The 26,188-nt window shown below is 42.3% G+C and overlaps 1 protein-coding gene across 1 annotated transcript in view; it reads right to left on the bottom strand.

Annotated features, from left to right (window-relative positions):
• The window catches only part of MYT1L (myelin transcription factor 1 like), a 1,231,183-nt gene that overhangs the window by 125,932 nt on the left and 1,079,063 nt on the right, over window positions 1–26,188 (bottom strand). Inside the window, exon 14 of the mRNA XM_086926390.1 lies at window positions 20,000–20,236. Coding sequence (XP_086782516.1) covers window positions 20,000–20,236 — 237 coding nt within the window. The remainder of the gene's footprint in view (window positions 1–19,999; window positions 20,237–26,188) is intronic.

The following is a 26,188-nucleotide window of genomic DNA, read 5'->3' as shown; positions in this document are numbered from 1 at the left end:
TTATGCTGCAATGTTCTTCCTGGTAAGTGACTTGAGATGCTACAGTTCAAAGATGGCAGCCACATTCTAGTTCACATTTGTTCTCATTTAGGATGTGATTCTAAATATAGATGCCATCTTGTTTTGGGAAAGCCACACCAGACACCCACTATTTAGGTTTACATCTTAGAAATACAGGAAATTACTTAAACCTGCATTCAATATTAAATGGATGACATCAATATTCAAGATATAAATGTTCTGAATGACTAAATGCAAGGGACCATAAATGTACCTAACGCCTTTGTCTAGCTACTACAATTGGCCCCCATGGCAAATCCTCTCCTATTCTGACCACAAGTAATGTATACTGTGTAGATGTTCCTGATAGTTGACTGAACCTGCATCCTTTTTATATAGGGAGTTTGGAGGTGGTTGGTGTGTGAGTGTGTACAGTTGAGTGTCATCAACATTTTGGTGGATTTAGGTGCAACGGTTTACAAAGAAATATCCCATGATTCCTGTATTTATGTTGAAAGGTAAAGTTGAAGAAATGAATTGGTAGACTCCTTCGGGTATCTGGACAGGAGTAGAGAACCAGCACATCTATCCCAAGGGATGTTCTTCTGGTGTGTAGGTGAACTGAACTTTGTCTCTTTGTCAAATCCTGCCCACTGAGGAGGATTGGTTCTAGGCAGGTCTCTCTTTGATCAAGGGTATGAAAGGTGGAACTGATAGCTTGCAGGGTGGGAGTCTCAGTTTTGTACCTGGTTCTAAAGCTGGATTGATATTTCACCAAGTTGTTTTTTAAAACGAACTTAAAGGGTGGTGTTTCTATCTATCTGTAATTTGATTTAGATGTGAAGGTGAGTGATGAACAGTAATCTATGATGAGACACGTTCAATGGGATTAGTAGATGCCTCTTTCAGGAGAGTTGTCACCTTACTGACTATAAGGCGGCTGGGGGATTCACCTGCCCTGAGAGACACATTAATAATTTGAGGGACCCTTGTATTCTGATATATTTTTTAGCAGAGAGGCTGCTATGGAATTATCTAGTAACTAGTATTTTTTTGTAAACTGATTCTCAGTTACATTAGCATCATACATTTTTTAAATCCAGGTTTTAACGGTACTCTAGCAACATCTGCAGGTTGAACCCAACTTGAATGATCATTGAGAAATGTTTTTCTCTCTTGCGACTACATTGAGTGTGCCTCACATGTTCATTTTGCACTCATAATAAGGTTAAACATATTTTAAATATAGAATAATGAAGTTAGACACTTGGGGGCTGATTCCGATCCTGGAAAAACGCTGTACAAACCGTGGTACGGAGCGTTTTCTCCATACAACTCGTACTTGTAAGGAGGGCCCTACAACCTAGGAAGTACGATCCGTACAAATAGACGCACTCCATACAAATTGTAAAAAAGACCATACAACTCGTATATACAAGCGATTCCGATTCGGATTGCTCTGTACGCGACGTTCCCATGTATTCCCGGCAGCAGTTTACAACCCGGCAAGTACGATTCGTACAAACGGCATGCGGTATGGCTCTTTTTTTACAAGAGCCAAAAAGTGCGGGAAAAGCCTTGTACGCCCCTAAAACACTACGAGACAGACCCCCCATGTACGCGTCATACACCCCATGAATACAGGGGTACGGTGCGTATGCACAGTGTGTACGGATGACACGGAAAGTGGGGTACGGTCCGTACATACGCGATGAAGGGGTACTGGTTGTGTACGCACCGTACAAGCACCGTACCCCAAAATCGCGTATGTATGCACCGTACCCCAAAATCGTCCGTGTACCCCAAAATCGCGTATGTACGCACCGTACCCCAAAATCACATATGTATGCACTGTACCCCAAAATCGGCCGTGTACCCCAAAATCACGTATGTACGCACCGTACCCCAAAATCAGCCGTGTACGAACCATACCCCAAAATCGCGTATGTATGCACCGTACCCCAAAATCGGCCGTGTACGCACCGTACCCCAAAATCAAGTATGTATGCACCGTACCCCAAAATCGGCCGGGTACCCCAAAATCGCGTATGTACGCACCGTACCCCAAAATCACATATGTATGCACCGTACCCCAAAATCGTCCGTGTACCCCAAAATCGCGTATGTAAGCACCATACTCCAAAATCGGCCGTGTACGAACCATACCCCAAAATCGCGTATGTATGCACCGTACCCCAAAATCGGCCGTGTACGCACTGTACCCCAAAATCACTTATGTACGGTGTGTAAATGCGTGATGTTGGGGTACAGTGCGTACACAGGCGATTTTGGGGTACGGTTCGTACACGGCCGATTTTGGGGTACGGTGCGTACATACGCGATTTTGGGGTACGGTGCGTACACGGCCGATTTTGGGGTACGGTGCATACATACGCGATTTTGGGGTACGGTTCGTACACAGCCGATATTGGGGTACGGTGCGTACATACGCAATTTTGGGGTACAGTGCGTACACGGGCGATTTTGGGGTACGGTGCGCACATATGCGATTTTGATGTACGCACCATACACATGCCTCGCATGTGGGGGGACCCCTGTATGCCTCATACCTCTGTACGACCCGTACCCCGGTATGAGTCGTACCCCCAGAACGAGTCATACCAGGGTATGAGGTGTATAGGGGTTCGCTTCGTTGCCTGGTACAAGCCATTCCCTGTCTATAGGCCATTTTCCATACAAATCGTATGCTGACAAACTGGTACGAATCGTACTTGACGGGTTGGACAGACTTTTTACAATTTGTATGGTCTTTTTTACAAGTCCGTGTCGTACATCTTTTCCCGATCCGATTTGTAAGGATTGGGTCGATCTGTATGTATTTTTCCCGTACGAATTGTACTACACGGTATAATGCCAACATTGGTACTCATACATGTGTTCATATTATTATTTGCCATTACAATAAAATGGGGTAACCCAGTGAACCGTAGGACCTGGGTAGTGTTTAGTACAGTAAACAAGAAGTTCTGTTGGCAATAAGCAAATGTACCCAAATCATATTCATTAACAAATATAAAAACAATGAAAGGAAAAAGAAAACACATCCAGAGGTAAAGTTATATAGAATCCATATATTCTAGCCATGGATGTCATTTGGAGGTATCAGGGGTTTGAGCTGTGGCCTCTAGCTTGCTCCCTACTACTCCTGGCACTTCCTTCGTGACCCCTTGCCTAATAGAGCACAAAACCTTTGGCTCCTCCGAGGACACGGGTTGCCAGGAGGAGTAGCAGGAAGCAAGCTAGAGGTCACAGCTGAGACCCCTGACTACCCCTAAATGATGTTCATGATAATGGCACAAGTACATGAAAGTATCTAGGTATACTTTACTATAGATTGCTCCAAATGTGTAAGTGGAAGAGAATGAAGTGGCTGACTTTATACAATGGGACCTTTCCAAACACTTCAGTAATTGGCCAAAGTGCGGATTGCTGTTCTCAGTATTTGTTATGTTCATGCTGGGCGTCAAAAATTGCAGTAAAGTCTCTACCATTGAGAATTTTCTGTAGATGAGCTGTGCTGCCATCTATCCAGCCACATAGGACTTACCCTGTAGAGTTTTCATGCAACTCTGGGTTGCCCCACACTCACTTCCTGATGAACCCCGCCTCCCCCTAAATAGTTTTAACTAACCACGCTATCTTGGGTCAAAACATAGACACTCTCAAACATATACCTGTACTAAGACTTTATCCCAGTGAGACATTTAAGACAATCTTCTAATTGGCCTAGATATATGGACATTTTGAACCTTGCTATACCTGACAGGCAGCACACAGGAGGCTGAAGTACAACGACCTTTATTTGATATTTTATTTACTCAGTCACTTGCCACACTGCACGAGAACTTTCTTCACCTCTTGCACATTTGGAGCAACCTAAAGTACAGCGTACATAGATTCTTTCATATAGTTGCTCCATAATATATACAATTGATGTAACCTTACTTCTGGTTGTATTTTTCCTTTAATCACTTTTTTCCGGTTGATAAGAAATAGTGTTTGTGTGAATTTACTTGTTGGCGACAGGACTACTTGTTTACTGTACCACATAATTAACTAGTCAAATACTTTGGTTCCCCAAATTAAAAAATGTATTTTGGGTTTAAAGGAAGACGGGTAGCTAGCATGGCATTGTGAGTGTAGCATTAGATGAACACAAAAGATCTACACAAAAGAGTGTTACTTATGAGAAATAATTCAACCTGTTTCAATAATATACCTAAGCAGTTAGAGGCTGATTAAAAGGGGTCAACTGGTGAATGATGGCTCACTACATCTCAAAATTCAAGCTGACATAATCAAACAGTAACGCCTATTTTGGTGATTGTTAGAGATTCAAGACCATGGAAATAGAACTGTTTTTCTTACATTGGATGGATCCCCGAAAAAGCTGTACAATGGGGAATTAGATAGATCGGATAGGGGAAGTGCTGTCAGGCAATTATATCCCACTTTATAAAAATAAAATGGATACGGGCATACATTTTGCATACACTACAAACAGGGACAGATAACACATTGCTGGCTAACGCTCATTCAAGAATTTGTATGTCATAATTCAACACAGGAAATAGCCGTAATATCAAAAACGTTTCGGCATCTCCCCATCATCTTACATTTCGTTTTTAAGTTTGCATTACCTTTATAAATATGTTATGTATATCCTTTTAAAATCATGTACATTGATACATGGGAGGGATGAAAGCTCCGGACATATGAATTAGTAAGTGAAGTATTTACACTTTATCTAATTGTCCAGGTACTTACATCAGAGACAAAGATAAAGCCACTAAGATGCGCTTTGAAACAAGTGAGGAGAGAAGAATTTCCTCATATCTTTGAAAAGGCATCAGTAAGCCCCTGCTTCTTCAACCACGTGGGCGGTGGTACACAATGCATGCTAAGTTAAGCAGGGAGAATAGGCAGGCAATCACAGCTCTTCAATGCACAGCCGGATCCTCCCACAGCATGAAGATCACACTTATGAATCAGTACCCTCTATGTTTTGAGGACCTGTCATACACTGTGATGAGCAAAATACTTATTGCTGTGCGCGGCATGTCTCCTTTGTGAAAAAACCAGTACGTACATAAGGGTCACACATAAGTAAGAGCTTATTTAAAGCTCTCTTTTAAGTAACAGAGCTTCTTACCACCTGCACAGTACTAATTTCATTAGAATTTCAGTCTGTTTTAAGGACATTTTGCAAATGGAAAAGGTTTTTTTCCCTTAGAACTGCGATTGCGTTCAATCTAGCTATTGATTTTGCTTCAGAAAATATAATTTCATATTATAATCTATCTAACCCGTTTCGTACAAAACTAATTTGAGAGAGAAATGTCAGCATCTTTTTATAGTATTATGCTTAACTCATCTTAGTCAGTGAGTTACTTTGAGACGAAAGAATGGGGTGGAGAGCAAGCCTGCCAAGAATTGGAATGTACAATATTTCTCTATTAATTATATAATACAGTAATAAAAATAAATAGGAATAAAAATGAATAAAAAAAAGTGCAGGTTATTCTTCAAATGTAATTAAAAACTCAATCCATCAAAATAACTTTATTTGGCCAAAAGGCCTTAAAACCAAATGCATATAAATAGGCGAAAGCAAGCAATCAGTAAATACATACAACAAATTCACAAAAAACACAAACATTTGGAAACTAAAAATTAAACAAATTAAAACACCATAAAAAGTACAATAGTAATATTCAGCAGAAGGAACAACAAATCCAAGGAATTTCTTTGACAGCCACACAAGCCATTGTTCAATTATCGCCAATGGTAGCACCTAATACACATTAAGTATGGAATAGGCAGCACAAGTAGCTATGTGACAAAAATTATTGCTTGCCTTGAAGATGATAATTAAAAAGGATTTACCTAATACCTAAACATAGTATTTGAAGTGAAAAGTGAACGATAAAATGTACAACAGGTCGACTTGTGGGTGAACAGCACACCTTATTGTGCTCCAGGCTATGTCAGGAAAGGCTACCATAAGGTTCAAAATGCTTAACTACATGTGTGGCAGATGATCTGGTAGTTAACTTCCTGAAAAACAACAGAAAAACCTCCAAATTCCCACAAAAAAAGTTTAACTAGGGTCCACTATCTTGATGTGGAACACGGGGACTAGCCAGCAATTACAATAATCAAAGGTGAATGTATGTGAATCCATAGGTCACCCTAATGTGGGTTTCTCTCTAGATGAAAGAGGCAACTCAGAGACATATTTTAGAACCCCATAGAGTACAAAAAAAATAAGGTATCCTGGTGCCTGCTGATGTTGTGTGATATAAATACAGATTTTAAATAAAGTTTCCTAATTTCAGTATGAAAACTACAAAATAGAATATAAAGCAAAGTGGATTGAGACGACCTACTATCACAAAGGCATTTTACCATCTCCTCTGATCATTGCTTCATTTTGGGTAAAGTCAACAGGACATGGGCTGTGCCCAATTGCAGTCTCCTCAGGGCAAAGTGGTGTTGTGTGTTGGTTATAGACAACAAATACTGCTTGAGTCTTGGTGTCTCAGAAAGAAATGTGGCCACAGAGAGCCTTTGGAGGATATTAGCATTAGGATTCAGGGCTTGAAAGCAAGTTAAGTGAGGTTGGTTTAGCCAAGCCTGTTCTAGAGCATCAAAAATGTATGCTTTGCTCTCAGTGCTACTCCCAGAGATCGTCTTTTGGTAATGGGCTGTAGGAAACAATGAAAAACCAAAGGAAATGCTGAACGGAGCGTTGACAATACAAGCACTCACCCCAGTCAACTGATCTGGGTTTAATCCATCACCGTTCTTTAGCCCACTCTGCCACCCCAGTTCAGACATAGCCATATGCAAATCCGTCTGACCCTGTGCCTCATGGGAACAGTCCAGCCCGTACTGCCAAGCCATGCCTTCCCTGGACCGGAAACAAGCTACCGAAGACCGGTTTCTGGCATTTCAGCCTTCTTCAGCCCGGCTTGCTTGAATTCAGTGGCAAAGTGAGCAAGGGACTCACTTCTGAGCATACCCTGCCAACTTATGGCGAACAAAGAAAAACCAATGGGGATGATGGACGGAGCGTTGACAATACAAACACTCACCCCCAGTCAACTGATCTGGGTTTAATCCATAACCGTTCTTTAGCTCACTCCGCCACCCCAGTTCAGACATGGCCATATGCAAATCAGTCTGACCCTGTGCCTCATGGGAACAGTCCAGCACGAACTGCCAAGCCATGTCTTCCCTGGACCGGAATCAAGCTTCCCAGGACCGGTTTCTGGCATTACAGCTGTCTTCAGCCGGGCTTGCTTGAATCCAGTGGCAAAGTGAGCAAGGGACTCACATCTGAGCATACCCTGCCAACTTAGGGCGAACAAAGAAAAACCAAAGGGGATGATGGACGGAGCGTTGGCAATACAAACACTCACCCCAGTCAACTGATCTGGGTTTAATCCATCACTGTTCTTTAGCTCACTCCGCCACCCCAGTTCAGACATGGCCATATGCAATTCAGTCTGACCCTGTGCCTCATGGGGAACAGTCCAACCCGAACTGCCAAGCCGTTTCTTCCCTGGACCGGAATCAAGCTTTCCAGGACTGGTTTCTGGCATTTCAGCCTTCTTCAGCCCGGCTTGCTTGAATCCAGTGGCAAAGTGAGCAAGAACTCATGTCTGAGCATACCCTGCCAACTTATGGCGAACAAAGAAAAACCAAAGGAAATGATGGACGGAGCGTTGACAATACAAGCACTCACCCCCAGGCAACTGATCTGGGTTTAATCCATCACCCTTCTTTAGCCCACTCTGCCACCCCAGTTCAGACATGGCCATATGCAAACCAGTCTGACCCTGTGCCTCATGGGAACAGTCCAGCCCGAACTGCCAAGCCATGCCTTCTCTGGACCGGAAACAAGCTACAAGCTGTTCTTTATGTGAATTGACACATTTTTTAACTGTATTTTATGGCACTGTAATTGTGTACGAATGCACTGTTTTATACTGAATAAATTGTACAATTTTCCTAATATCATTTTAAATTGTTTTTTGATTATATTTTGTCTATTTTTGTCGTTCATTAGAAATGTGGTTATGGCACTAATGGGTTTGTGAGCTTTTGAAGGGTCTCACTGTAATTGCTTTTACAGTTTTGGAAAAATAGTGACTTTTCTCTTACTACTGGTCAACCTGGACCTCCTCATATGAAAATATGAGGGCTAATCCTGGCAACCTACATTTATGTTTAATTGATCTGTCAAGCGTCTTTGATCTAGTAAATCACACAATCCTGAGGCAAACCTAGTCCTCCATGGGTGCACCTCCTGATTTTGTGCCTTTACCTTCTCAGCTTTACAGGAATGTATCAGCAAGGGTGTTCTATTCACCTAATGGGGAATGTTCCCCTCTGTTAAATATTCAGAAAGGAGTCACACAGGTGTGCATTTTGGCACCCTTCCTGTTCTCTCTGTATATAAATGGAGTAGATAGACTGCTTCGCGGAGTGGCCACTGACCCTCCACATGTCAACACTAGGGCAGTCCTCCTTTACACGGATGACACCATCCGCTGTTCTAGGACAGCTAACTGACTTCAACGCTTAATGGCCAGTTTCTATGAATTCATGGAGGTGAGAGAACTTCACATAAATCTGAATTAAACAATGATCTGTGGACAGGGTGCATGTAAATCGTGTAATCACTATATTAAATATACATAGATCATGAGAGTTACATAATTTATCTACCTGGGTATTCTCTTTACTAGGTTCAAGCACATCGAAAATAGCAGCCTAAAGTTGCCGTGGTCTTGTGAGGGTATCTTCAGGTTTGCCTCCAAATTAGTTGTAAACCAATCAGGGAAATAGTTGAACTCTATAGAGCTATATGTATAGCAGCAGCTTCTTACAGCAGCAGGCTGTAGGGATATGCCAAATACACCAGCCTACAAACGGAAAAGATCATCTTTCTACAGTGAGTGCTCGCTGTTCCACAAACAATATCGGCTGAGATCATTCATACCGAGTTAGGGTTGGCATATTTGGAAGATCAACTTTTATCGAAACCCATACAGCTGTGGTACTGTAAATGGTATAAATAAGAGACTAGGTTCACAAAAACAATCCTATCAGATTGCCTAGGTATAGACAGGACAATGAGAATTCTCTGGCTCTTATGTATCTCCAGAGAGTTGGCCCAGCTTTATGATCCAGTGTCTCTAGATTGTCAAGACAATATATCAATGCTTCAGCAAGATGGATTTGAAGCTTCTGTTACTTAACAAAAAATCTGCTGTCAGACATGCTTCTTCAACCACGTGGGCTGTGGTACACAATGCATGCTAAGTTAAGCAGGGAGAATAGGCAGGCAAGCACAGCTCTTGAATGCACAGCCGGATCCTCCCACAGCATGGATCACACTTATGAATCAGTACCCTCTATGCTGTGAGGACCTGTCATACACTGTGATGGGCAAAATGCACACTGTAGTGAGCGGCATGTATCCTTTGTGAAGCACCATTTAAGTACATCAGAGTCGCACACAAGTTAGAGCTAAGAGAGGTTCTTACCACCTGCACATTACTGATTTCATTAGCATTTTTGGCTGCTTTATGGACATTTTGCAACTGGAAAATGTTTTATTTTTCCTCAGATATGAGATTGTGTTCAATGTAGCTAATAATTTTGTTTCAGCAATATGATTTCTTGGTGTAGTGCATCTAACACGTTTCGTACACAACTAGTTTGAGAGAGAAACACAGTAATGCCAACATCTCTTCATAGTATTAAAATCAACTCATCTTAGACGGTGAGTTACCTTGAGATGAAAGATTGGGGTGCAGAGCGAGCCTGCCTATAATTGGAATGTATAGTATTTTTCCAATAAGAAAAGTATACATTAATAAAAATACATCATTCTAAAATTAAATAACAAAAACATACATCTCGTCTTCCAAATGTTATAAAAAAAGTATTACTACCACACACGGCACAGCCAAAACGGAAGTGCAATATTTGGTAAATAAACTGTGTAACAAAGATTACAGGGCATCTTTCTGTCCTCCGCCTGCTTGACCATCTCCCTTTATGGTTGAACAAGAAGCCTCTTACCATCAAAAGAGAAGACAGGTTAAAGGCACTTTGGTTAAAGGCACTTTAGGGGCAAGATTGATCCTGAGTGCCCACAACCCATAGTTAAACAAGGCATCTCTCATTCTTACCAGCGCCGGCTAGCACAGCTAAACATAAGTTGTTGCAAGACACTTCGAAAAACAACGATCTATTTCTATATCATGGACAACAGATCAGGGAAGTCACCTACTTTCTGTCATGCGTCACAAATGATGAAAATGTTCAATGAAAGATTGAGTACCATAAAACCAACAGAAAGATTCCATGATAACGGGGCTGAGGGACACATGGTTTTTTGTTCAGTAACTGTTCTTTAAATTTGTTTTTTAAAGTTTCTCTGTGATTTCACATAGATGCATGAAACTGTTTCGTAATTAAGTCTTCCTCGAGATAATAAAAAGGGAAAATAAGGGAATTCTCACCATAATATCCTTGGACAGAAAATCATTTTTCGCTTCTTTTTGGAAACGAGATGGCAATCTGTGCATTATTTGTATACTGTTTCACTCTTCATCCACTACATAACTGTGTAGATTATCTTAATCTACTTTTTTTAATCTCACATTATTTTAATATATTTTAGGTAAATTTATAGCACACTCTAACCTATGAGGGCAGTAGAACACACTACATAAACTAGGAAGACATTTAAATTACAAGGACTACATAATAACTGACACAGTTTAACTAAGTAACCAACTACAACAAGCATTGGCAAATCCAACAGGTTTGGCCTTGACTGTACCTTTTATATGGCAATATTGAATGAATTATGAATGTAATAAAAGCCTGAGAATGTATCTTTATAGATTTTATTTGTAACTGTGCCTGCCCCAGTTTTAGATTTGGCATGTGTTTGCAACATTTCGGCAAACATATTGTATACAGTGCATACTCTACGCATTTAGAATGAGTCTTCAGGTCAGCCCTCTTCCGCTATTGGCTTGAGACATTATGAAATGCATCTTGGATCATCCAACTGTAGCTTTTTTTTCTCATGTCTTTCTAACCGCTTAGATGTGTCTTTGCAGACTCTGTCATCAAATATTTAATTTTTTATCATATTCATGGATTTTATATAGCAAGAAACAGATGTTATTTCCTTTTGCCAGCAGTGGACTAGAAGGCTGCCACACAACCCAAAAATGTAAAAAGCTGGTCCTCCTTTTACCCAAAGCTCCATGAGGTTGCTACTGGCAACCATTGTTGGACCAAAAAAGCTGCAGATTTCTATACAGCTGACTGAAGCCCTCAAATACAGTTGCCTGAAAGCTGGAGTTGCACTATGTAGCCAGAAGATGTCCATACAAAGAATACAATGGAGATGGAAAGCTGGATTTGCGCTGTGCTCCCGACAGATGTCCTCACAGAAGAAAGACTGCAATTGTGTGGAATCCATTTTGTTTCAGGTCCATTTTGTGACACTCAGTAGGAGCAAGCCTGCAGAAGGTGCACACATGTGTTGGCCTTTAAGGGAATTTGAACTGTCTGTATATTGCTCTGACAGCAGCAATTTGAGAAATGATAATGTCACAAGTGTTTGTGACAAGCTGTTGCTATGCTTTGCTTGCTGAGTTTATAAATCAATACCCATCCATTGCCAAGAACCTTTTATTGATTAACGATTGGATAAATGAATGGAAAATCCCTACTGTTTACTGGCTCTCATTGGTTGTGTATGATCTGTGTAATGTGTGCAATATGTATTTTAATCTATAAAACACATGTTTGTTACTATAAATTGAGAAAGTCCGATTTGGTACTACGCTTCGCGTAATGTTAAAGCTACAATTATAACATTACTGCTGTGTATATTATTGTTTTGAGCTTCCACAGTTGTATTGCAGGGAAGACAGATGTCCTCATGCAAAATTATAATGTAGGGAAGAGACAGAACTTGAGCTCCACAGTCTCATAAAATATTAATGCTGAAGGAGGCATAAAACTCAGAGGATGGCAGCACTTTCTGAGTGTCACAGCTATTCCTGTGTGAACAGATAATGATTCAGTTCAACTTTTCCTTGCATTCTGTTATTTGTAATCTTACACAGGAATAGCAGAACCACACCAAAAGAAATTGAATCTGACTCCTTTGCACTAATCATATTTACAATTTAGAAGGGTGAGTTATGCAGCACCAAACAAAACAAAGGCATGAGTCAGGTACTGACAAAGATGACATTATAGATAATGCTACTAGCATTGTCATTTCCCTATGCCCACGTTTTCTACAGTCTCAGCAAAGTGCTAGCAAGCAGCCTACAGATGCCCTAGTGGAAGAATCCAATGTAGACGGAAAGCTTGTTGGTAGTGTACTGCAAACAGTTGTTCTCAGAGAATACTATGGTGCTTGAAAGCTGTAGTTTCACTATACTACCAATAGAGGTCCTCACAGAAGAGTGTAACAGATATGGAAAGCTGCAAGTGCACTAGACTACGAACAGAGGTCCTCACAGAGAAGTGAAAAGTAAATGGGCTCTACTTCCAAAAGAGGTCCTCACAGAAGAGTACAATGGTGTCATGGCCCTTCCTGAGTGCCTACTTACATTTTGGAAGAACAAGTAATGCAAAATAGGCACACAACATTAACATCTTAAGAAAATACACACTGCATTGCTTTGCTCCTTTGTCTAATTTTTCCGCAAAAAAGTGCACCCCAACGGAGAACGGCAACTGCACAACATTTCTGGGTTGACTCGAACACCCTGGATTTTGTGCGCACAATGATTGTATATAACTGTAACACCAGTGTATTGGAAAGAAGTACAAGGGTTACAAAGCAGCTGCAGTTCCTCATGTTATTAGTAGAGGTTCTTCTCAAGTCAGAAACAGTCGCTTGAAATGTCAATCCCAAAGCTTGTGTGTGTGGCTTCTCTGGCTACTCTCTGGCTACTCGAATGCCTTGTGCTTGTTTTTCTAATAGACGATTAAATATACAAAAGCTCCCTAATAGTGATTATTCAAGATTAAAACCTTTAATAAATGTCTTGTGGGTGTTATGAAAATGGTTGGTGACACCTTTTATACATATGGACTACAAGTCACTGGGAATTACAAGTGTCGAAAACATTTTGTAATTTGAGAACTATTTTTTAGGTGTATGTAGGCATGTGCAAGAGCAAAATGCTATCAATCGATGCAAAGGTATCCAGTGGCCGAAGTTGGCTGGCCCATTGATCTATAATCTGCTGTGGATGGGAGAGTGTTTTATTTTATTGGCATTTGAACTTCTGAAATAAGACCATCTATATATTATACTTTCTTTAGAATTAATATTTGCTCGTACATGGAAGTCATTAGATTCTTATAGGAAACATGTTAGTCAAGTAGCAAAAGAATGTTGATTAAGAGTCTCTATATATGCATTTTTGTCTGATAGTTTTGGGAAAACATGAGAACGCAAGACAGCCACAGCTGTCTTTCGGCTGGACCTAAAAGGAATGCCAAAGGGAAAGGTTTTGTTTTGCTTCTCTACCCAGAAATAACACTATATGGTGAATTTACCTGAGGGAATTCAGAATGTAACCATGATCAGCATAATTCACATTTATTGCAGCATGAATATAAACCATACACCCCTTTCCTTCCAAGCCAACCCTCTCTGTCGTCATTGTTGGCAGTCCACCTGCGCCAGTGGACATTGAAAAAAATCCAAAATGAGAGCAGGGTCGTAAGTGAAGCTCTCGTATCTATCAGATAAATTTGACTGAAAACTGGTGGATTTCCAAAATAGAGATGTTAAATCTGAGTTTAAGAACTTTATACTCTTTTATTTATTAAAGTATTTATTTATTAAAGTTTTGTATAGCGCTAGCTGGACCCGAGGGTATCAGAGCGCTTCACTACAGGTACAAAGGCATCAGAAAGACAGTGAGGACGGAAAACAGGGCAGGGAGCACATTGGCGAAGTAAAGTCTGTACAATAGCAGCAAGAGCGCAAAACAGGGCGGAGAAACATAAGCGAGTCAACCGGCTCTGGGATCGCAGAGATAATGGTCCTTCGAAGTCAAAAATGCCTTGACATTTATAGAATTTCAGTAAAGGTATGTGCAGTGTTTCATGTAAATATCTGTCAATTGTCATATGTGATGTACGTGGCACCATTAAATCTTCAAATCCATTGATGATTTCTGAATGATTTCAACCTTGTTATCATCATGAGTGGCAACATCATCTTAGTAGCTGATGACCAATACATTTTCAGATCAATTACATATTGCCAGGTGTGAGTGACTCATTAATTAATTGTCTGTGCATTCACTTACGCTTGCATCGCGCTTCAAAACTAATGAACTTGTTGATTGCATTTGCCTCACTATGAGCTGGACCCCCTTTTCAAGATAACATAAGACATACATTTTTCATTTTCCATAATGTATCCATTTTATTCTTATGTAGTAAATATGAAGGTGTATTGTGTACTTCAATCGTTTGGTGACCTCCTTTTGGACGTGCAACATCTTTAGGCATATGTGAATAGGGTACAAAGGCACTTAACATCTCTAAAGAGTAATTATTTGTGTTTTTATAAATGAAGCACATGCAGTTGGGCCCTCTGAAAACAATGCAATGCAGTGAAATAAGACCATATATATATTATACTTTCTTTAGAATTAATATCTGCTCGTACATGGAAGTCATTAGATTCCTATAGGAAACATGTTAGTCAAGTTTTGCTCTGTATATCTCTTTAACATACTTTTAATTTTGCAAATGTACATCAGCAATAGCAGATGTAGTGATGTTATTCACACTATCCAGGTTTCACCTGGGTAGTGTGAATATGGTTTGTAGGTTTAATGCATGGTGCAGAAGATTTAAAATGCAGTATTCTAATTCACTGGGAGCCAACAGATAGACTATTAAGCAGGTTTTACATGATCCTGCATTTACACTCAATACAATCTGTCAATATGTGATAGGGAAAGATGTGGATATTTTAATGCAGAATTTAAAGAACCCTAAAACCCGAGATTTCGAGGATTCTGGTGGTAATTCATCTGTAAACGTGGCAGGATTGTTGTGAGCATACATACATTTAAATGAGTATGTCTCTGCAACAAGTTAAATGCTATACCTGCCGTTTTAACATGTTCAGTTGAATAAGGTCTGGTAATTTTGCATTTCAGCTAAATGGGACTGTCCTGGTAACATAACCAGTCCAATAGTTTTTGCTTGGGTGATTTTGGGATTCATTCCCAGTTGTGTTTACAATGTAAAAGTGGGTCTGGGTTTCTTGCACAATAATCTATACTTGAAGGCGGTGTCGCCTTGATTACACATGGCATTGGAAGGATAAGAAATATATCTATATCTCTGTATCTCTGTATCTCTCTCTCTCTCTCTCGCTCTATATATATATATATATACTGTATTACTTCCTGTATTGCTACTGTGACTTTAAAAATGTATGAATTTACACTGGTCACATGACCACCCAAACTATATATGTCACCTCCTACTTTTCTTGCATTACATGTGATCAAGCCTCGGCTGAGGCGAAATGCGTCATGACGACTGGTGGGCTGCATATTCATAAATAAATGCACTGAGAACTGGAAACGCGCTTATTTGGTGGCTTTATTCACTTTTCCGAGTTGCTTCGCATGCAGTGTTTGAACGTCGGAAACTCGAAGGAATATATATATATATATATATATATATATATATATATATATATATATATATATATATATATATATATATATATATATATATATATATATATATATATATATATATATATATATACATACATATATATACATATCATATATATATACATATATATATATATATATATATATATATATATATATATATATATATATAATACATATATACATATCATATATATATACATATATATTACCTACTGGCGATAGCCAGTAGGTATATATAGTTAGGATTTTTTCCCTATGGGATTTCTGAAAATTCTATGTCTAATAACTTTGGCGTTTGTGGACGGAATTGGCTGAAATTTTCAGGAAAATGGCACATTTTGTTTCTGAGCAGCTCCTGGAAATTTGGGGGGGGTTCGTCAAGGGGGGGCCGAGAAAAAAGGGGGGTCCCAAAACGCGTTTTTCCCATGTTAATTTCCATAGGGCGGTTGGACTCACTTTTAGCCCGAACGGCTGAATGGATTTCCACGAAACTTGGCAAAATTGTAGGGACTGTTAGCCCGATGTGCCTTTGCTAGGTCTCAATATATGTGCTTCAGTGAATTTTGAGAAATTAACGTTTAAAACAAGATATATATCTGTAACAGCGCTCCGGGCTGCGCTCCGGTCCGCTTACTTTTCGCGTATCGGAACTTTGCGAAGCGAAGCTGATTGGCTCTCCGGTGTCTGTCAACATTCTAAACAGTCCGGCGCGGCCGCCATCTTGTCTCTCGGTAGGATCGAGAGACAAGAGGAGGCCAAAACAAAGGGGGAAATGAAGGAAAGGGGGCAAGGTAGACCCCTTCTGATCCCCTAGGATTGATGAGGGGATATTATAGAGTCACGCTGGGCCCAAAAAAAAAAAAAAAAATTCCGATTTTTTCGCCGTAGAGACGCGTCTTGGTACGCGAACCGGGCAGCTAACCAGGAAGCTAACTGGCAGTGTAACGGGAGTCTGACGAGTAGCTGATTGGCTGTCAACATTGTAAACAGTCCGGAGCGGCCGCCATCTTGTCTCTCGGTAGGATCGAGAGACAAGAGGAGGGCAAAACAAAGGGGGAAATGAAGGAAAGGGGCAAGGTAGACCCCTTCTGACCCCCTAGGATTGATGAGGGGATATTATAGAGCCACGCTGGGCCCAAAAAAAAATTCAGTTTTTTTCGCCGTAGAGACGCGTCTTGGTACGCGAACCGGGCAGCTAACCGGGCAGCTAACCGGCAGTGTAACGGGAGTCTGAGGAGAAGCTGATTGGCTGTTATCATTGTAAACAGTCTGGAGGGGCCACCATCTTGTCTCTCTGTGGGATCGAGAGACAAGAGGTGGAAAAAAAAAAAGGTGTAAATGAATGAAAGGGGTAAGGCAAACCCCTCCTGAACCCCTAGGATTGATGAGGGGGGTATTAAAGTTCCCTGGGGGGTGAAAAAAAAAATTGCGATTTTTCGCGGTAAAGGTGCTTCCTGGTACGTTAACCGGGCAGCTAATCGGCAGCGTAACGGGAGTCCGACATATTGTGTTTTTTGAACGTTTATGATATGTGCACGTGTGGATTTTGTCTAATTAAGGTTAAAAATATATATATATATCTTTAAGCGTGTTCTGGCGCGCTTACGTTTTGGGTTTGGTTTGCGCTGCAGAGACGATACGTCACGGTTATGCGATGCATCATGAGGCGTCTCACGGGCTACGTGATACGTCACTTAATAAAGAATATATTTTACAGCTATAGATATTAGCTTTTAAAAAACCAATGAAATTCACAGAAAAAACCATAGGTTATAGACCATATATAGTTAGGAATTTGCATTTACAAAACCTTGAAAATTCACTGAAAAAACCATAGGTTATAGACCATATATAGTTAGGGATTAGCATTTAAAAAACCTTATTTTATTTGCACAAAACCATTGAAATTCCATATATAGTTAGTTGCACTAACTATATATCGCGGACCCGCAATCCACTGCTAATGATGTCACATATTACATCATTCTTGACATGGTCAGTGACATCACTGATGACATCACTGATGACATCTCAAATGACATCACTGATGACATCACTGATGACATCTCAAATGACATCACTGATGACATCACTGACATCTCATTTGACATTACTGATTACATCACTGATGATATCATTTATGTGATAATACATCTTCAGACTCTAATATAACCTTAGATACACTCAGTGTAAACAGGCACTCACAGACTGTCACACATCCATGGAGTTACTCACACACCTAGTCAGTCATGCAAAGAATCAATCACACCTCCATTTCCTCAACTATACAGTTATACACACTTTACTTATTCAAACATATACTAACACATATTTACTCTCTTATACAATCCTTGATACAAGTTCACAATGATTCATACAGCCACTCTCACATTCACTGGCTCTTATGTTCAGTTATTTATATATGTCAACTCTCACATGGAGTGTGTTTTACATATGTACTTACTTTGACATGTAGAACTGGGAAATCCATTCACTCACCAATATACTCATGCACACAGTCAACTGTCCATACAGCTGTTTCTACATGCACTTTTGAAACCATACACCTAGGGAATCAACTGCTCACACATCTATGCACAGAGTTATACACCTCCCAGACACCCACACACATACTCAGTCTCCCATACAAATACTTGGGCAACCATTCAATAACCCATATAGTTACTGATATAGCTACTGATTTAAACATGCAGCAGTTTACAGAAGAACATAAATAATGATTGCCAAATTAAGACACTTTAATCACTAACCCATGCACTCAGTGAGACACATTTAATCATTCTCTCATACAGTCAGTCATGCACCTACTAAATCCTTCATCCAGACACTTATACATCCACTCATTCTTCAATATGTAAGACATATTTTAACTTTACAGAAACATACAGTCACTGGGTGTTGTCATCAGTGATGTCATCAGTGATGTCATTTGAGATGTCATCAGTGATGTCATCAGTGATGTCACTGACCATGTCAAGAATGATGTAATATGTGACATCATTAGCAGTGGATTGCGGGTCCACGATATATAGTTAGTGCAACTAACTATATATGGAATTTCAATGGTTTTGTGCAAATAAAATAAGGTTTTTTAAATGCTAATCCCTAACTATATATGGTCTATAACCTATGGTTTTTTCAGTGAATTTTCAAGGTTTTGTAAATGCAAATTCCTAACTATATATGGTCTATAACCTATGGTTTTTTCTGTGAATATATATATATATATATATAGAGAGAGAGAGAGAGAGAGAGAGAGAGAGAGAGCGAGAGAGAGAGAGAGAGAGAGAGAGAGAGAGAGAGAAAGAGAGAGAGAGAGAGAGAGAGAGAGGACCACTCTAATTTCTCTGATCCATTAATTTTTGTATTTTGGGGTTGGATTTCGAGTTGCTCCCACATAGCGGGATTGGTGAAATCCCTCTTCCTTCCCCAACAACATTTTTCAGGGGTTCGAAAGAAGCATGTTGAAGGAAATGGACAGCAAACCATAACTGGTTTTTCTCTACAGCTAGCTGTTGAGAGGCACTCCCTTACAACTTTGCAAGGTTCTGGAGTGAGCAGCCTATGGGGAATGGCACTTGGCTACTGTAAGGTCCTGGGTTGCAGTGAATGTGCACTGCAGCATCCTTTAAAAAGTACTTCATGAGACATGAAGTCTAGGAGTCATCAGCAGAGAATTAGGTGCCCCCGTACTCACATGTAAAAATTACACATAATGGAAATACCCACAAGTTGAATAATGAATAGCTCCTGTTTTAAGCAGGCAAAAAAGATGCATAATGTATTTTTCTGATGGATGTCAAAGCTAATGTACAGCATTTTCATGCTAATGATGATGGCAGTACAACAAAGGCGATGTAGGCAAAGACAGAGGCACATTATCTGAAACCTTTAGAGGAGGGGACAGGATAGGGTGCTTATCACCTGCTTGCATAAGTCCAGCCTTGAGCCAGAATAGTATCACATTTTGTCTCAAAATATACTGATATGAAGCAGCCACATGGTCACACCTATGTTTTGTGATCTGAGCAAGTCAATAACCCGTACTTCCCATCACCAAATTCCTTGAGGTCTGTGGGGGGTGCCTTTTCCTTTCTAGTAGTCATTGTGAGAAATCTTTAAAAATTAAGGCAAACAGATTGCAGTGAAAAATGCTCCAGAGGAAAAAGACATACATTAATCTCCTTGGAATCATCTTCATCTATCCGTCTGGCTTTCAGTTTAGTGTAGTCTACCGGCAAGTCCCAGCAGTCCTCCTCATTCATTTGGTAGCACCGGCTATTCATCACCGCCTGCCGCTGTGGTGACATTGGCTCCAAAGGAGTCAAAATGGTGCAGCAGCCGTCTCGTTGTCGCGCTTTGCTGACGCTTAGATCCAACGTTCCATTCTCATCACCGTCATTGTCAGGATTCTGTTCAATGAGAAATGATGCAGTTAAATCATCTTTTCATATGAACTGTTCACAGCTTTCAAATGTCTTCCCTCCTCATTCCGTTTTGCTAATGCAGATATATAACTGTTCAATAAATGTGCAGCCTATTCTATGTCTGTGTACATTTAAAATAGCCCCATCCTGTACCGTACCTGTAATTCCGCATTGGTTCTTTCTCTTGTACATTATTAATGCCCCTCAGGTGTGCACCCTCATATCATTAATACGTTTAATTGTCAGAATGTTTTTTGGGGTGATGGCACGTTTGATGGACACATCACGTTAATAGGGACCAACTGTTAGGTCATGCAAAGTATCAGAGTAGGGTTTCCGCATGCCATCTTCATGCAGCATTCCTCGGTGGAAGCTACACTGGAATTCAGGCTTCAAAAGCAGAGAGAGAGAGAGTGTCTGCCATTTGGACATTCCAGTGACATCCACTGGACAACCTCTAGGCACCTTACTTCTGACTTTAAGGGTTAATTCCACGTGTGAGTTTACCATTGAACACAGGCAAGTCTGACGTCAGGAGCAGGGGCACCTCCTCCATTTAAGCGGAGGATCGTTTACCCACTTAAGTGCCCCCTTCCCCAAAGCTAGAGATACAAAATAAAATTGTAATTCATTGACATTTTATTTTTCATCATCTTATCTTGAACTGAGTGTCAAAATGGGGCGGAACCTGCCGAGTGACAGCAGGGAGGAGTGGTAGGCAGCAGGCTGCTTGTGCACTGTTAAAAGTGTGCATATCTCTTTGCCTGGCTGTCTTGTGTTGGCCAGCCAGACATCCGCATTTTACACCTCTCAACCCACTGTCTTAAAACAGCTAGGTTGAGAGCAAGTGCAGGCCTCCGGTGTGTTGGTTAACAGCATGTGAGCAGCACCAGGATTGGTAGAGGAAGTTTGCTGGGGCCCGCACTGCAGTCTCAGCAGAAGAGGTCCGGAACCAGGAGGGCGTTGTGCCGTCTGGATCCGGTAAGTGCTTTCATTTTAATTATTTTTTTTATTTTATTGGTGCGTGTGCGCACCCACCCTCCTATTTGCCCGTCTCCCACCCCTCAGTAGATATCATCCAACACTAGGTTTTAAATTATCGCAAAAAATGAGGACCTCGAGACTACGGTTTGTGTTTTCATTTTAATTAATTTTTTTATTTTATTGGTGCGTGTGCGCACCCACCCTCCTATTTGCCTGTCTCCCACCCATCAGTAGATATCATCCAACACTAGGTTTTAAATGATCACAAAAAATGAGGACCTCGAGACTACGGTCTGCACACTATAATATGTACATCGTTTCTATGGTTCGCAGGCGCCACTTGCTAAAATCTGGTGGTAAGTGTGGGTGCAACCCGTGAATGAATGCAATGTATTCTTACTTGTAAATCGACACCAGTGCTTAAACATGTGCAAATGCCAATTACTCTCATTTGATCACTTTTACTATTGTTTAAATGACTTAGAAAATCATATGTAGCATGATTTTGGTGTTGTCTGGTGGTTGATTTTGGCACAGTACCTACCTCTTTTCTCCATCACAATGTGGGTACAAGGTTGGTCTAGTGCTTAATTTGTAAAATATTAAGTGCCAGGGCCTTGACCAAGAGGCCAAGGCATCTTGCACCAACCATGTCCCCATCATCTCAGTCAATGACAGTACCAAAACATCTACTAACCTTCTCTCGCCTCCAAGTGTAACAGTTCAGAATATTCCAGATACTCAAACCTAAAGGAATAGCTAAGGAGGCAGGTATTAGAGTTTTTTTTAATGTATATTGCATTCATAAAGAACTATTGTTTTGCTCATCTCTAAATTAGATGAGCAGCGCCACCATGTGGCAGAGCGTCATGAGTGTGGTGATGACAATTAAGTGCGAGTGCCGAGTACCGGAAACCAATGAAGTGCTGGTGCTGAGCACTGGAAACCACCAGCTCAAATTAAGCACTATGTGGTACCAGTGGCATGGTGAACCATGCTCACTTGAGTGGCAGAGAGCTTTACATAGTTACAGGAACACGTGACCTGCATGTGGGGCTACAGTGCTCAAGCAGGGGCATGGGTGTAATTTGGAGGATGGAGGGGTGTGCCGTGCCCCGAGCCTGGATGCCACACGAGGTGACCGGGAGCCCACCCCGCACCTCTCAAGCCCTAAGGAAGAATAGCAGACCGACCGGAGCCAACCCTCGTCGGCCGCGACTGACCCAGCTGAGAGGCGACCACAGCAGTACCCACCTGCGTGGTAGAACAGGCCGCCGGCCGAAAGTGTGCCCCAGCACGAAGCGGACCGACCTTAGCCCACCCGAGTCGGCCGCGGCTGCACTGGAACCCCCTGTTGTGCCTGACTGCCTCCCCCAAGACAGCCAAACCCGTGCCCGGTTAAAAGAAAATAAGGAAGAGACACTCACCGGCATGCGGGAGGAATCCCCGGTGATCCCTGCGTCCACGTGCCCCCGTCCATGAAAAGTAGGAGCACAGAGCCGGCAGCTGCATAGAAACGACTGAGGACAGGGAAAGCAGGCCCAGACGAGCCAGTGCTGCCACCTAGGGGCCAGAGGGTGAAATTGCACCCAGCAACAAAAGCATAATGGGCAATGGCAGCAGCGCAGGAGAAACACACAGGGACACCATGTGCATGCGGCCAGAGGATAGCCCCGCACAAAGACTGAAGGACGCACAGCACGTCGCAGAACGACGCAAGGAGTGAAGAAACTCTCAGCACCAGGAGAAGGATGACGGAGCAGTAGCACAGACCACTGGACGCACTAAGCCACACGGGGACCTACCAACGAAGGCGGAGCGGCACCTGATGGCCACAGGTGGTCGTTACGCCACAGGAAAGTAAAGGAGCACCACCACGAGACTCCCCACCAGGCAAGTGCGACACGGAGGAAGCGCGACAACCGCCAACACTGCTCCAGGATCCCAGAATGAAAGCAAGGACCCCTTGAAGTAACGGAAGCAACCTGAACATTAAGAAGCTCGGAGCGGTGATGTAACCCTCCGCACCCAACGCAGCACAGGAAGAGCACGGACGAAAGCGCGCCAACGCTCAAGCACCGGAACGGAGCGAACAGCGACCAAACAAAAGATTGCGAAGTGTGAGGACTCACGCAGAAGACCACCCCGTCTGGTCACGAAGGAGAAGCCGGCCACCCAGATGGCCGCACCACAAAGCCGACCCCTCAGACGGTCGCACGAAGTATCCCGGACGGTCACACGACGTGAGGCACCCAAGAGGCCGGCCAGCCAGATCGCCGCACCAAAAGCCGACCCACCGGGGGTCGTGAAAGGAGGTGACCGAAGCAAGGGTCAACAAACCACAACACAGCAAGTATCCCACAAGAGGACAGAAGATAGCCTGCCACCATCAGCAGAGTGGACCGACCAGAAGTCCTAGAAGTTCGAACATGAAGACATAGGCCGCGAACAGCGACAAACGAACTTCACCAACCACAAGTCAACACTCAACGTCTAAGAAAAAAGAGAAAATCGCAACGCCCGGTCCAGTCACAGACTGAAAGAAGACAGTGTCCGTGAACCAGGACAAGACCAGAGGGAAGCAGGAGGAGTGCCCGCTGCCTGGAGAAGTCTGGTCAGGAAGATGAAGGTAGCAAGATGACCAGACTGCGTTGCGGAAAAAGGAAGGAAAGGAAAGGAGAAGAGGTCTGAGTGGCACGTCTGCCACCACCAAAGAGAAGAAAGGAGAAGAGGTTTGAGTGGCACGTCTGCCACCACCAAAGAGAAGAAAGGAGAAGAAGTCTAAGCAACACGATGATAGGAAGACAAGAGAATGGAGGATAACCAAGAGGAGTGTGGACCAAGACACTACGACATTCAAAAGGGGAAACACCAAGGAGAACGTGAGAGGTGCACGACAGTCCCAATGCACGACCGGGATACAAGTAACATCACTTGAAGCGAGCATCCACGTGCGAACCCGACAGTCATCCAGGAAGGACGGTCTGTTGGCAACACCCACCTCTGGGATGGAACGGACATAAGGGCCGCGGAAATCCAGGGGCAGAGGCCTCAGGGACACCAGGGGCAGCGGGTCCCCAACGAGAGACGGACTGTTGAAGCTCACGCTGAAGATCCTGGAGGATTGAAGGCCGCACAAAACGGAACCAGCGCCAACAGCACCCTTTCAGGTGGAACTCGGACATGGAGAAGAGGACCCGTAGCGACGTCCTTCAACATGTTTGAAGAGGCAAGGGGGCATGCCCACCGGTTCAGTGGAAGCCTGGCAGAAGGGCCTCCGGGTCGTCCAGTGAGAGGAGACACCCACGAGAGAGGGGTATCCGTGAGAGGGATAACTGAAGGTCCCGTCAGGAACAGCCACCAGTTTGAACCAAGCACTTTGACCAGGACGGTCCAGCGAAAAGTAACACACTTGGGACTCAATATATAAATATGCTTCTGCACGTTCACAGGATGTGAAACAGAGCGAGAGAGGCTGCAAAGCCCACTTCAATCTGCACGTCTGGCAAGGCAAGAAGAAACACCATTGCCAGCAATCAACGTAACTGGCAGTAAAGAAGACTACGTGGGAGTCGTCGTGATTTAAGTTATGAGTTTGGTGTGAACTGTATTTTTCCCCCACAGGTTGGACTTTAGTTAGGGCAATTCTTTTAACTAAGGTTGGGAGGGATGTACTGACGGAAGACACGGTCTAGTGTCTGAGTTCCTGCTGTAACAATACACCTAACACCCACCAACCACCAGGCGTCATAGAGCACATGACCCTGGTCAATAAAAGGGTCTGAGCGCACGTGCTCATGGCCCATTACCTATCCCCATACCACTGTGTCCGTGTCTCATTCACCTCTCCACAGAATGAGGGCCTAGCGCCCTCACCAAACCATACATCGCCCATTTCAAGGGAAGACAAAAAAGGCTAATGCAATTGGTTTGACCAAAAAGAGTCCTATGTGTAGTGAGATTCAGAGACCAGCGTAGGGAAGTGTTTGGGGGTCAGTCCAAGTAAATAAACAAGTTAACCCCTTTGTGTACTGGACCCTCCAAGGAAATCGATAGGGCCCACTAACTTCTAAAATGTGTTATTGTTTATGGCCTAGGATAATAGAAGCTATGGAAACTGCTGAATTAATATCTGTTGCCGGATTCTTTGTACAACAAGACTCTAGTAAGGAATATGTCAAGCAGAGGATTCTATTTCACATGTATAGGCCGTGCCATTAGTTAGATAGACAGCTCGTTTTGCAGAGGTGTCTTATACAAGTTAAGGTCACTCTCAGAGCACTCTCCCACACACACACCCCATTTTTATCCCAGTTATCCTCAGTATGAATCGTACATAATCATCACATACTCACAACTAAGGATTCCTGTGGTGCTTTGTGGCAGCCAAAAAATACCAGAGTACAGGCTGTGTGTAATGATGCATTTCACATGCGTTGCTCTTTGTTGCTAGGTGTCAGCAAGGACTTTAAGTGGGCTGCATCCCCCAGGGTCTCAGATCCGGAAGTAATTCAAAATGGACATTGAAACGGGCCCCTATCTGGCCCTATATTTATGTCCTTAACTTCAATGGCAAAAACTCTGACCGATTTCTGAACAATGTATCTAAAACATTAACCCCTTCAGCGCGGCGCGAATTTTCGCGCTGTGAAGAAGGTTCTAATGAGCTTATCGGCTCATGACGGAGCGGTTCCGTCATGAGCACAGCTCAACCGACACTCATGACGGAACCGTTCCGTCACGAGCATGGAAGGGGTTAAGCCAATCCATGACAACAATGTAGTTCGTATTTATATTTCACCTTTTACTAAGAGTGTTAGCTGTTTACGGGATATTCTGTTAATGTATTTTTTATTCACATAGCATATTTCTCTTGTATATTGCATACTTCAAAAGGAGTCGCCTCCAGGTGTTTTTCCCGGGTTCTGAAGTTGAGGCTGAAGTCATTGCAGT

This window comes from Lissotriton vulgaris, chromosome 6 (assembly GCF_964263255.1).
Source record: "Lissotriton vulgaris chromosome 6, aLisVul1.2, whole genome shotgun sequence".
Taxonomy (NCBI): domain Eukaryota; kingdom Metazoa; phylum Chordata; class Amphibia; order Caudata; family Salamandridae; genus Lissotriton; species Lissotriton vulgaris.
This window is presented reverse-complemented; position numbering and strand designations above follow the sequence as displayed.